General features: G+C 32.8%; 1 protein-coding gene across 1 annotated transcript; it reads right to left on the bottom strand.

Moving 5' to 3' along the window:
• Positions 1–236: 236 nt before the first annotated feature.
• LOC136970238 (complement component receptor 1-like protein) lies at positions 237–12,977 on the bottom strand. The gene is made up of 11 exons (XM_067264663.1): positions 12,808–12,977; positions 12,535–12,684; positions 10,809–10,949; positions 10,654–10,740; positions 8,143–8,259; positions 3,959–4,141; positions 3,677–3,880; positions 3,318–3,506; positions 3,203–3,226; positions 3,065–3,140; positions 237–941 (listed from the first exon to the last, which is right to left on the bottom strand). The coding sequence occupies exons 1-11, from the start codon at positions 12,887–12,889 to the stop codon at positions 746–748; spliced, it is 1,449 nt and encodes a 482-aa protein (XP_067120764.1). The 5' UTR covers positions 12,890–12,977; the 3' UTR covers positions 237–745.
• Positions 12,978–14,016: the final 1,039 nt, after the last annotated feature.

Here is a 14,016-nt window from a genome sequence, read left to right as displayed (position 1 = left end):
CCTGTCCAGGAGCGAACCCACGACCGAACTGCCCAAGGTTCAGGGAACAACCGCTTGGCCACTGGTGGGCTGATCTCCATTCGTTCTAGCTCAATAATTTGAGTATGGAGAGTGAAGTTTTTGGATTTCCTTGTCTTTTTATTCTGGTTTTCCGGTTTGTTACTTTAATTCCGATTCAAAGTACTTTTGAACAATTAACTAATTCGGTTTTTATTCGTATTTCTATATACGAAAAATTGTTAATAAATTTGTTAAACTTTATTAACTGATCGGATGTCTGAAATTTCGCAAGAAAGAAATTACAGATCGTGTATAGATTGTGTGTATACTATACAATTATCAAATCTGAGTACATAGTAATGTCAATGAAGCTAGTATATCTTTACTGAGCTGTACTTGGCAATATTAGAGATTGTCATATGAACTCAGATTCATAATACAGTAATTATAATATAAACATTACAGTTGATATCACTGTGGTAGAAGCGTCGCGATGTTACGAAAATTACATTAGCATAAATTTTAAATATACGTGTAATTAAATAGAAGAATTCACACCAGCTCCGTTGAGAGTATGCTTGAAAGTTCGTTTAAACATTTTTTTACGTCACGTAATATTTGAATGTGACTCTGTAATTTACAGTCATTAAAATTTATATCTATCTATAAGAGATCTCGAAGCGCTCGTTTCGATATGCTTTATTAACAGAATACATTTCTTCACCAATATAAATAGTTACAAACACTATATTTCTTCATAAACACTACATTTCTTCATGAATATAATAATTTCACGCCTCTCATTTATGTACTGATCTAAATTTTCATATTTTACTTCGTTGTTTGCAAGTTCTAGCGATACAACTTCGGTTGTTTCATCGACTGGAATTTCACATGCCGTTCTTTTTATAATTCTTTCATCATCTTGGTCTCTTCTTTTCCTAAAATAAATTTTATTAATTTTATGGACGAGCAATCACAAAATCATTATCACAATTTGCATTAAAATATTGATAACTTCATTAATCAAGTATGTCGTGACAATGATTGTAAATATGTAAAGAAAGAAATTTTTTTTTAAATTAAAAATTAATTTACTAAGCACTATTACAATCTTCCAGACCCATCATTGATTCGACCATGCCTACAATGGAAACGACTAGGGCCCAACATATTCGTGATAAATGTAAAAAAATACAGTCCATGAAAAATTTCCTGGGCAATTGCTCGCCTGGATTCGATTCCAGGTACTCCAGAGTCTCGACTATTTGGTATTCGTACCGTATAAGTATTCATATTTATCACTGTCAACCAAATTCGTATGAAATGTGTTGGTAAAATGTTAAACAATGAAAGTCAACTACAGTGGGATACTATGAAATCGACTATGGGTCGACTATGAAAAAGTTTATTTTGAAATCTTCCATTCATATTTTAATAATTATTATAAATTTCATACATATATATAAAATTCTCATACTAAAGGAGGTTCCTATATTTTTGTAGATAATAACATATCCAATGGTTCTGTCACAGCTTAATTAAAGGAAATAGCTTTATTACAGATGTTCATAAACAGGAGAACACAAAATATTGTGTTTGTAATCAAAGAGGTATTCTCCTGTAAAGCGCCGGAAAATGCATGAAAAAAAACAACAAAAACATGTTTATTCGTTCCACAAGGAAAAAGTCTTCAGCAGAGACTGTTGACTGATGTCAGGAAGTTTCGTAATGTGTGCTCCATTGTTTAGGTGTAAAACTTGGAGGCGATGAGCATACAGTTCATCGCCTGAACAGCTGGCCGAAACTGCTCTTCTGTAATGCTTTGTACTGTACGTACAGTGTAATATAATCCTTTAGATCTGTCAAAGTTACAGCATTTCTATGATAAACCCTATTCTCTAAATGACCTACAACCATGTGATTCTTTTTGCTGACTTTATTCATAATATTTAAAATAACAAATTAAAATGTCACTTTAAGATTGGTCTTTGTTCGTTACCGTTATATTTCGTATATTTTCCCGTAAAGCCCCCATAGCGAAAGTTTTTGAACTCATTTTTTTTTTTTTTACAGAATTCTTTTTCGTATTTTTTCCATAATCTGTATACTAATTTTCGTTCCAATACGCTAATTAGGGTAGATGTACCAGTTCTGGCCAGAAAACAAATTTAACTTAAAAATATAATCACCACATATTCAAATCTGTCCAATGAAACAAACTTTTATTGTTAACTGTGTGAACAGTTAACAATAAAAGTTTGTTTCATTTGTGATTATATTTTTAAGTTAAATTTGTTTTCTGGCCAGAACTGGTACATTTACCCTAGTTACATTTAGAATGCTCTGAATAGGAAACTTTAATTATAGTCACTCTGTACATGTTAAATTGTAATTTATTAATTTATTTTATGATAGAAGTCATTTTTAGACTAAATTCCAACAAACCTATATGTTAAAAAACATATGCAAAATTATTAATTAAGATATAAAAGGTGTCTCATAAGCCTGGAACGATAAGAATTATCAAACCAGACTAAACCATTTACTAAGAAAAAAGGCTATCCAATGCACCAGGACTGGAAAAAACAATTAAGTGTTTACAAATAAATAAAGTAGTGTCTCCCTACAACTGGTTAAAAAGTGCTAAAGTCTAGTTTGAAAACTACCAACTTACGTTGAAAGGACTAGTTGTGCTGGTTTTTGTTAATTTTTTACAGGTAAAGCATGGCCCTGAATAATAAGAAAATAATTCGTCATTTTGATGGTAGGGACCTGCAGCCGGCGTGAAATTACCTAACTTATCCAATCTGCTCGCAATCATACACAGCCTGAAGGCAGCCAGTTAGGCAACTTAACACTTGATGCCGTCTCCACCATAAAAAATAACTTGGATTCGTTTCTCTTCAGCGCCATGCTTTACCTGTAAAAAATAAAAATCACTCTCTTATGATTCCAGACTTATCCTGTATATAAAATCTGCAAATGTCTTCATTCGTTTCAAATCAATTTGTTCAATATAAAATTAATTAAATTATTATACAATTACAGAAATGTTTCTAACCTTTTTTTTAACATGATGAAGTATATAACTACCAATACGACAAGCGTAACTGCAGCAACAATCACTACTGTAATGACTAAAGAAAAATTGTGTAGCTACTTAAATAATTAGTACCTGACAACTTAATTTTGAACATACCTAAATTAATTGAAGATTTCTTCTCTGTAAAAAATTAAGATATTGATTTTAACGTTCGAAACTTTATAATTAAGAAAAATCAAATAAAATAAAATTTTTTGAAATTTTCAAATACTCAAACAAGTAGCAGAAGTGAGGGACCATTCTCCATTCTCAAGACATTTAATAGTTCCCGTGGCATTTAATTTATAACCATAATCGCAATTCAGATGTAGTTCATCTTCGTAGGAGTAATTCTTACTTTGATTCCAATTTTTCCATATTCCATTTATTGTAGAAATGGGGGAATTCTTACATCGAATCTCTGTGAAAGTTCAATACATAAGATTTATAAATCTATTTATTCCCGTATTTAAAATCTTATTCTGTTATTATTTACTTACTTAAATACATTGCAAATTTTTTCTCTTTAAAAATATAAATTATTTTAACTGCAACTATTTCGTTATTTTAAAAAATAAAATATTTACGTACCTATACAAGCTATTAAATACCTAAATGTATGGGTATGGGACCATTCTCCGTTCTTAAAACATTTAATACTTCCTGTGGCATTTAATTTATAACCAGGATTACAAACAAGACGAAGTTCATCTTGATAAAAATAACTTTTCGTTCCATTCCAATTTTCCCATATACCATTTAATATTTTCCTCGGAGAATTTTTGCATTGGATCCCTTCATAAAAATTTAATGAAGATAATTAAAAATAAAATAAAATTTTACACATAAAAGCTGCCTGAATGGTTTCCTTACGTTGACATTGAGGTATTTCATTCGATATATCCGTCACTCCACAATAAAGATATCGATACCCATTCAGTTGAAAACCCTCATCACAATTAAATGACAGGTGTTCTCCATAGTTTAACGAGTTAACATTTGAAGGAGAAATATATCCATTTGGTAGATTTATTGATGCAATGGGACATTTTTCTTCTGTTAATGTATTAAACGTATTATTTACCAAGCTTATTTAACCCAATTACGATATTCAAATGAAATAAATTTAATAGAAAAGGGAAAATATTAGTGTGAAACTTAGGCTATATATTGCTGAGAAATTGGAAGTAATTCGACATTCAAAAAATAATTTGTTAATAGAAACTTGATATTTCTTACTTTATTTTACGTATTATATAACATTTTTATGCACATTTCTACAGCATTATTCGATAACAGTTCATTTAATTTGACAGTTTATGGAAGTTTTCACTTTACCGAAACAAATGAATGTTATTACTGTGTATTTAAACATTTTTTTCAAGATATTAGTGGAAAAACATGTATATCAAAGCTTTAATTTAGACTAAGTTAATTTAGACAAAATTTAAGCTATAGTTTTCGTCAAGAATAGTGAACAATAGTTAAATATAATAGCTGGGAAAGTAATAGATAACATTAGCCACTTTTCTAGCCTTTTTAGCTGGTATAATAACTTCAATAATCTATATATATATAAACGAATGTATGTCTCTGTGTGTGTGTGTGTCTTTGTCCTTCATGCATTACCACACCATTTATCCGATTGCCATGAAACTTTAAAAAGTTGTTTAATACATTCCCGCGAAGGTTTGTGGCATATGTGAAGATCACCATTTCCTCCCTTTCAAAAATAAATTTATATATGGATTAAGGCTTTTATGTCCAACAGATGGCGCTAACTTCAGACGACCTAAGTTTGCTTTTCTGTGAGGCATTATGCTTTTCTGTGAGAATGGACCTAAGCAGATCATTTTCTACCTATCTATATAAATAAAATACAACGTTTGTTTGTTCCTACCGATTCCTTTGAAATTTTGACACAACGTTGCATTCGAATATGCACGTGTTTTTATATAATATACATGTCGAAATTTTCTCTACGGGGGGAGATGGACGGGATTAAGGCTTACCGTGAAGAACTCGGCTTCTATTTATACTATTTTACATGCGGTTTTTTGCGTTTTTAATTGCGTTTTAATAGGTGACGTCAACAGAATATACACTAAAAAGGGATTTTTCGATATTCCCCAGCGGGAAAAGGGACAGGATTAAGGCTTACTGTGAAGAACTCGGCTTCTATTTATACTATTTTACATGCGGTTTTTTGCGTTTTTAATTGCGTTTTAATAGGTGACGTCAACAGAATATACACTAAAAAGGGATTTTTCGATATTCCCCAGCGGGAAAAGGGACAGGATTAAGGCTTACTGTGAAGAACTCGGCTTCTATTTATACTATTTTACATGCGGTTTTTTGCGTTTTTAATTGCGTTTTAATAGGTGACGTCAACAGAATATACACTAAAAAGGGATTTTTCGATATTTCCCAGCGGGAAAAGGGACAGGATTAAGGCTTACTGTGAAGAACTCGGCTTCTATTTATACTATTTTACATGCGGTTTTTTGCGTTTTTAATTGCGTTTTAATAGGTGACGTCAACAGAATATACACTAAAAAGGGATTTTTCGATATTCCCCAGCGGGGAAAGGGACAGGATTAAGGCTTACTGTGAAGAACTCGGCTTCTATTTATACTATTTTACATGCGGTTTTTTGCGTTTTTAATTGCGTTTTAATAGGTGACGTCAACAGAATATACACTAAAAAGGGATTTTTCGATATTCCCCAGCGGGAAAAGGGACAGGATTAAGGCTTACTGTGAAGAACTCGGCTTCTATTTATACTATTTTACATGCGGTTTTTTGCGTTTTTAATTGCGTTTTAATAGGTGACGTCAACAGAATATACACTAAAAAGGGATTTTTCGATATTTTCCAGCGGGAAAAGGGACAGGATTAAGGCTTACTGTGAAGAACTCGGCTTCTATTTATACTATTTTACATGCGGTTTTTTGCGTTTTTAATTGCGTTTTAATAGGTGACGTCAACAGAATATACACTAAAAAGGGATTTTTCGATATTCCCCAGCGGGAAAAGGGACAGGATTAAGGCTTACTGTGAAGAACTCGGCTTCTATTTATACTATTTTACATGCGGTTTTTTGCGTTTTTAATTGCGTTTTAATAGGTGACGTCAACAGAATATACACTAAAAAGGGATTTTTCGATATTCCCCAGCGGGAAAAGGGACAGGATTAAGGCTTACTGTGAAGAACTCGGCTTCTATTTATACTATTTTACATGCGGTTTTTTGCGTTTTTAATTGCGTTTTAATAGGTGACGTCAACAGAATATACACTAAAAAGGGATTTTTCGATATTTTCCAGCGGGAAAAGGGACAGGATTAAGGCTTACTGTGAAGAACTCGGCTTCTATTTATACTATTTTACATGCGGTTTTTTGCGTTTTTAATTGCGTTTTAATAGGTGACGTCAACAGAATATACACTAAAAAGGGATTTTTCGATATTCCCCAGCGGGAAAAGGGACAGGATTAAGGCTTACTGTGAAGAACTCGGCTTCTATTTATACTATTTTACATGCGGTTTTTTGCGTTTTTAATTGCGTTTTAATAGGTGACGTCAACAGAATATACACTAAAAAGGGATTTTTCGATATTCCCCAGCGGGAAAAGGGACAGGATTAAGGCTTACTGTGAAGAACTCGGCTTCTATTTATACTATTTTACATGCGGTTTTTTGCGTTTTTAATTGCGTTTTAATAGGTGACGTCAACAGAATATACACTAAAAAGGGATTTTTCGATATTTTCCAGCGGGAAAAGGGACAGGATTAAGGCTTACTGTGAAGAACTCGGCTTCTATTTATACTATTTTACATGCGGTTTTTTGCGTTTTTAATTGCGTTTTAATAGGTGACGTCAACAGAATATACACTAAAAAGGGATTTTTCGATATTCCCCAGCAGGGAAAGGGACAGGATTAAGGCTTACTGTGAAGAACTCGGCTTCTATTTATACTATTTTACATGCGGTTTTTTGCGTTTTTAATTGCGTTTTAATAGGTGACGTCAACAGAATATACACTAAAAAAGGGATTTTTCGATATTCCCCAGCGGGGAAAGGGACAGGATTAAGGCTTACTGTGAAGAACTCGGCTTCTATTTATACTATTTTACATGCGGTTTTTTGCGTTTTTAATTGCGTTTTAATAGGTGACGTCAACAGAATATACACTAAAAAGGGATTTTTCGATATTTCCCAGCGGGAAAAGGGACAGGATTAAGGCTTACTGTGAAGAACTCGGCTTCTATTTATACTATTTTACATGCGGTTTTTTGCGTTTTTAATTGCGTTTTAATAGGTGACGTCAACAGAATATACACTAAAAAGGGATTTTTCGATATTCCCCAGCGGGGAAAGGGACAGGATTAAGGCTTACTGTGAAGAACTCGGCTTCTATTTATACTATTTTACATGCGGTTTTTTGCGTTTTTAATTGCGTTTTAATAGGTGACGTCAACAGAATATACACTAAAAAGGGATTTTTCGATATTTCCCAGCGGGAAAAGGGACAGGATTAAGGCTTACTGTGAAGAACTCGGCTTCTATTTATACTATTTTACATGCGGTTTTTTGCGTTTTTAATTGCGTTTTAATAGGTGACGTCAACAGAATATACACTAAAAAGGGATTTTTCGATATTCCCCAGCGGGAAAAGGGACAGGATTAAGGCTTACTGTGAAGAACTCGGCTTCTATTTATACTATTTTACATGCGGTTTCTTGCGTTTTTAATTGCGTTTTAATAGGTGACGTCAACAGAATATACACTAAAAAGGGATTTTTCGATATTTCCCAGCGGGGAAAGGGACAGGATTAAGGCTTACTGTGAAGAACTCGGCTTCTATTTATACTATTTTACATGCGGTTTTTTGCGTTTTTAATTGCGTTTTAATAGGTGACGTCAACAGAATATACACTAAAAAAGGATTTTTTGAAATTCCCCCTACGGGGGAAGTGTTACACATTTATAATAGATACATTTTGAGCCACAACAACGCGTGGCCGGGTCAGCTAGTACTAAAATAAAAAGCACCTACCTGATTTGGAATAAACGCAGATTCCACATAAATCAAAATAAGACGAATCTTTCTTTATAGTAAATTTAATGTTTATTTTCATAATATTTTTAAATTCGTATGCAAAGAACTTGTTATCTGAAATACAGAAAAGAAAATAACTATATGATGTTGAATAATGGATTAATATTAATATGAGATATATGAATTAATAATCTTGATTGTTTTCTAAAGACAGTAGCGTAACTAGAACCGATATTAGGAGGGCTGAATTAGATTACGCCCCACCACTAGAACTATGGATGAAGAGTAAGCTCTTAGATATTGTATTAACATATAAATGTGCTTAAATATGTCACATTTAAATCGTCTTCCTGTACTTAGCCTATTCCAGTTTTTCTTGCTTATTTATTTACAAAGATAAGAAAACCCATGGCTTTCGCTTTGTTACGCTACTAGCTAAAGATTAATAAATAGGCACATGAATTTTTTTTTTATTATTTAAACTTTATGCTTGTCAATAGCCGAAGAGTTGATTCCGGAAGTTTTTCCACTCCAGAAGTAAAAGTCCGGCAACGAGTTGCTTAACTTTCCCGGCAACATTTGATGGCGCAATCTGTTATCATTTTTTATTTTAGTAACTTTTTATATTTTTAATTATTATGAAATGGCAAAAAGTTCAATTTGCAGGGTATATGGGTTTTATAAAAAATTGTAAATGCTAATAACGAGTAAAATCGTCATTAAATCCGACCCTACTCAGATATGACACACGACCCTCTTTACCTTTTCATCCCGTCCACCTTTAGCCACTGAAATTTAATAGCATCAATCCCCTAATACACAAACCTCCCTGCAAAATTTCAGAAATTTTCGACGAAAAGCACAGGAGTTATTAAGCTTCAAAAAGGGTAAGAAATATCGTGCTTCCATACACACAAGCAAACAGAAAAAACAAAAAAATATGTAAAAAATATGACTGGTTATGACTGATCAAGGCAATAAAGTTAAAAATTACATATGAATCCACTTGTAAGAAATGTTGCAGAGATGGAATTGGAATTACCGTATATTTCCGCAGATAAGACGATAGTTGAATCATAAAAAAAGGCCCCTTATTAAAAGGGTCGTCTTATAGGACAGACACAAAAAATTAGATTGAAATTTATATAAATTAAAACCATAATAGTAAAACGGACAAACCGTAATTATTTACTAGTAGAAAGTAGAGTATGTCCACAAAATAGAATAGGCCATACGATGTTTTTGTGAATAGTCAATTTTACTCATTACTCGAATTGCTCGAATCAGTGTGAATGTTTGCAACAATCACAAGGCTGTGCCGCTAGATGCAAGAAAATAAAATTTGAACGAATAGGACATAATTCCGTATACGCTATACAGTGTTATTATCCAGATGATGATTGCTGATCTAAACGAAATTCATAGGCCATTGATAGTTTGGGTGTCGTCTTATAGGACAAATATATGCTAAAACTACAAAACTTTGACGAAAATTTTTACCTCGTCTTATCTTAAGGTCGTCTTATCTGCCGAGATATACGGTAAGTGATTTAGTGCTAAAAATAATCTATCTTTAAAGAACAAATTACGAGGACGTATTGCAAATGCATTACCTGATTCCAGGATTGAAAAAGAACAGCAATGTGACAGAATAGTCTGTAAGTACTGTATTTTTTAAAATGTTACTGGAAATGCAATCTTGAAATACTACGACAGACTTAAAAATAACTAAATTTTTAACAATAGTTGATGAATCAACTATTGTTAAAAATTTGATTCCAACCATTAAACACCTTGTTATGATAGTTAAGTTTTATGATAAACAATATTAGAAAACTTGTGATAATTTCTGTCGCTCTACTCATGAATTGATCCAATCTACTCAAGATCGTTCTCTAAGCTAAAAATATTTAAAGCATAATCTACCCACACTGTTTCTCAGAAGAAGCTATTATTCTCCTGGGAAATTGTAGGCTTCATATTTCAATCTAGTTCTTTTTATGAGATTTCAAGTATTTTTCACTAATTAATAACTTCATAGCAAAGCTTTAATAATAATTCTATATCGCACTTGACAGTCTACAGTAAGTCATGTCACATGATAACTGATTGACCAATATTATGTTGGAATTTCGAAAATGTGTTATTATCTTATAAATACTCAATACAGTATTTCTAAATGAAACCCTTCAAAAAGACAAACAGAAAGGGGTGAGCTCTCGAAAGAGCTATTAAACATACGCAGACGCCTAGATAGTTCGGTAGCTTGGTGTGTGTATTCTCTCTGGTTGTAAATCTAGGCAACAAAATGCCGATCGCGTAAGTCCAAAAAAGATCCAACGAAATTATTCGTAATTTAAGACTTCCGTAGTACTCAGTGTGGACACTAACTGTTTTAAATTTAATCCAAATCGGTTCATTGATCGTAAAGATATTCAGGGTAAAAGTTGGCACTTTAACATTACACGAGTGACTGAGTTTTACTAAAAGAATGATTTATTGACTTACCAAATTCGCAAATTTTATAACTTTCATCGTACGTTTTCTTGTTGATACTTAAATTCACGTCAGGACATCCAATGTTATCAAAATTTTCTAGGAAACACTACAATTATCAATAAAGAAATTGTAAAAATTGTAATTAGCCTATATAAATAACATACCTTTAAATATTATTCTAATAGCAGAGAATGGTTTACCGAATACTTCTATCTCCCATGGTTTATCACCATTAGAATTTTCACATCGATTTTTAAGAATTATTTCATAATCGCCTTTCCATAGTTGTACAGAAATTGTTCTAGCTGAATTAAAACATTAATTATTTATATTATGAAAAATTACAAAGAATAATCAGAAAGTTTGCTTTTATTACACAAAGGTGTTTCAGTTAACATTGAGTAAAAATAATTCCATCTTAACTGACCAGATCGAAATTTATAGACATGTTAGAGGTTTGTTTATACTTCAATAGGCTAATCAATGGCCGAGTTGATAAAACTACTGAACACTGATCTTCGATTCGCCCCCTGCCAACGGGCTGGTCACGTAGAGTTTTTCGAATTTTCTTGACGTTTGTAACACCTAAATAGAAACCAGTTTCCCATAGAAAGTTCTCCCGGGAGGCATCCCCTCGGCAGATCGCCTATGTGTCGCATTGACGTAGATCTACTTAAAATTATTATTTAAACAATTGTTTCTCAAGGGGCAATATCACATTTAAGGGCGAAAAAATTGATAATTATACCAGCCAGAACTCAGGATAGACGTTCACGTTGCGATGGCAAAATTGCATCACAGACCTCCTCATTAGAATGTATAATAATACAGTAGAGCATCGATTATCCGACTCAATTGGGGACTGGGGTTGGTCGGATAACTGAAAAGTCGGATAACCGAAAAGTATGAAAAAATACATTATTAGGGTAGTGTATTAGGCCTGGTTTAAATACTAGCCTCCCTTTCATGGCGAGCCAGTGCTGCCAGCTAAAACATGCAAAAATTTAACAAAAATAATATTAAAGTAGCCAAGACATAACCAAATATTGTAGCGCCACATCACTAGCGGACATTTGAATTTGCCGACTAGGACGCGGTCGGTTAACCGATAAGTCGGTTAATCGGGGGCCGGATAATCGATGCTCCACTGTAATATATTAGTAGGTACTGTACGTATATTATACACGGAACATAATTAATATTGAACTATATAAATCACGATCGTAAGGCCACATTTGAAGCATGACGTGAGGTCATGTTTCATACATTAAAGCAGGGGTGGGCAACCTGCGGCCCTCGGGCCGCATGCGGGCGCCCGCATTCATATATTTTGCGGCCCGCGACGCATAAAATGTGAATAAATATATCAATTTCCCAGCTTAAGGAAGTATGCAGCAAAAATTCAAACGTTATTTTTGCAACTTATGTATGTGAATAGTTTTTTCGAATTGTTAGAATTTAGTAAAAATTAAAACAAGGCTAACAGACACATGGAAACTAATTTAAAACTAGCAGTGACGAATATCTAACCAAATATTTCCAATATATTACGTTTACATCAGTTCCAGAAGCTAAATTAAGTATACCTATGCTAATTTATAATTATACATGAATAAATAATTCTGATTTACCAACATTTTTTTTTCTCTTTTTCTTGTATGCGGCCCGCATCAGTTCAAAAGTTTTAAAATGCGGCCCTTACATAGAAAAAGGTTGCCCATCCCTGCATTAAAGCATGGAGGCATAGTGGTGTAGAACTATATGAGGGATATAGTTCTATACTTGGTGTACTAACATTGAGAAAAAAAGTTCATCTTCTCTTTTAAGTCGAGATCTTAGGTAAAGGTTCCCAAATGCCGGCATTGAAGTAATGTAAGTAGCACTACTTACCACAATAGGGTATTTCACCTTTCCAATTTCCATCCTCTTGGCATTCTAACCTATTATTTCCAAACATGTAATAATAATAATCTTTGTTACATTCATATCGACGTGCAGTTGCATTAAAAAATCCATTCTTGATTGTGATCGGTGCACACTCTACAATTAAAAATTGTAACAAAAAATTATTATGTACGTAATTTAAACAAGAATATTATAAAATTTTGAGAAACTTAACGAAGTTCTTAAAGTAATTTTTAAATACAATAAATAATTATTTACTTGAGTGATTCCGGACTTCTTCACACATAAAAATTAAATTTAATCCTGTAAATATCAAGTAATTGGTAATTCCTTTCCTCATGATAAAAATAGTAATAAATGTGTATAGAAAATATTTGTATATAATTATTAAAACGATATAATTAAATAAAAAGATGTAACAGTTTTATACATCCGTTCGACGAAACAAAACTGCTTTTACTCATTCTTCCGGCAAATGACGTGTTACTACTGCATATCCTATAGTACATATATTTTCTAATAATATGTTCTATAAATGTTAAATTTTATTTTATTAATTATCGACGTTGATTTTAATTATGTATATCTTATCCAACATGATATAGAATACAAATTAGACAGGTAAACACCTGTCTAATTTGTATTCGTTATGATATCAAATGTAATCATATGCAGGCCCGCCGTAAGCAAGCATGCAAGGCGTGCACCGCACGCGGGCGGCACGTCCAGGGGGCGGAAAATTGGTATTGCTGGCAAGTTCAGCATAGGTAGTCGTAGTTAAACAGGGGCGGCATAATCGGTATTGCACTTGGGCGCTCAAACAGCTAGCGGCGCTGCTGATCATATGACACATTAAATTAAATATAAAGTAAAATCTGCCTGAAGCGGCCTCTTCTTATAATAGAAACCTGCTTAAACGGAGAATAAATCTGAGAACGATTCACTACGTATAAGTAGGAAATTTGTTTAACGCGTAACATAATTTGGATCCGAACGCGTAAACATAGAATGACCGTTTTCCAAAAAGACAGTAGTCTTTTTGGAAAACGATTGCAAACACAAAACCCGAGCGAAGCGGAAATCTGCCAAAACCGGTATTGTCGCATTCCGTTTAAGCAGGTTTTACCGTATTATATGTACTGTAGTTATTAACAAACTATGATATTATAGAATGTAAAATTAAATACAGTTGAACCTATTTATCTCAAATGTTTATCTCGAAAACCTCTTTATCTTGAAATTAATTTTTTCCCTGCAAAAAATGTTTTATTTATACCTAATACGGTACTATACTTACTATTGTATTAATAAAATACCGTATCTCCAATCAAACCAATTACTGTTTACTGTATAGGAACCTGCATATATGAAAACCTGTCTATCCCGAATGTTTTTCTCGTTTCCGTGAGATTCGAGATTGACAGGTTTAACTGTATATAAAATATTTTATTATTATAATTGTTTAAG

Source organism: Centruroides vittatus, unplaced genomic scaffold (assembly GCF_030686945.1).
Source record: "Centruroides vittatus isolate TY-2023 unplaced genomic scaffold, ASM3068694v2 contig_19, whole genome shotgun sequence".
NCBI lineage: Eukaryota > Metazoa > Arthropoda > Arachnida > Scorpiones > Buthidae > Centruroides > Centruroides vittatus.
This window is presented reverse-complemented; position numbering and strand designations above follow the sequence as displayed.

What these genes read in the sequence shown, in the direction of transcription:
- LOC136970238 (XM_067264663.1), bottom strand. Translation starts at nt 12,889, where the DNA reads ATGAGGAAAGGAATTACCAATTACTTGATATTTACAGGATTAAATTTA. An exon ending in TATTAGAATAATATTTAAAG is followed by an intron (nt 10,741 to 10,808) that starts GTATGTTATTTA and finishes AGTGTTTCCTAG; the next exon opens with AAAATTTTGATAACATTGGA. An exon ending in CTGCGTTTATTCCAAATCAG is followed by an intron (nt 4,142 to 8,142) that starts GTAGGTGCTTTT and finishes ATACATTAACAG; the next exon opens with AAGAAAAATGTCCCATTGCA.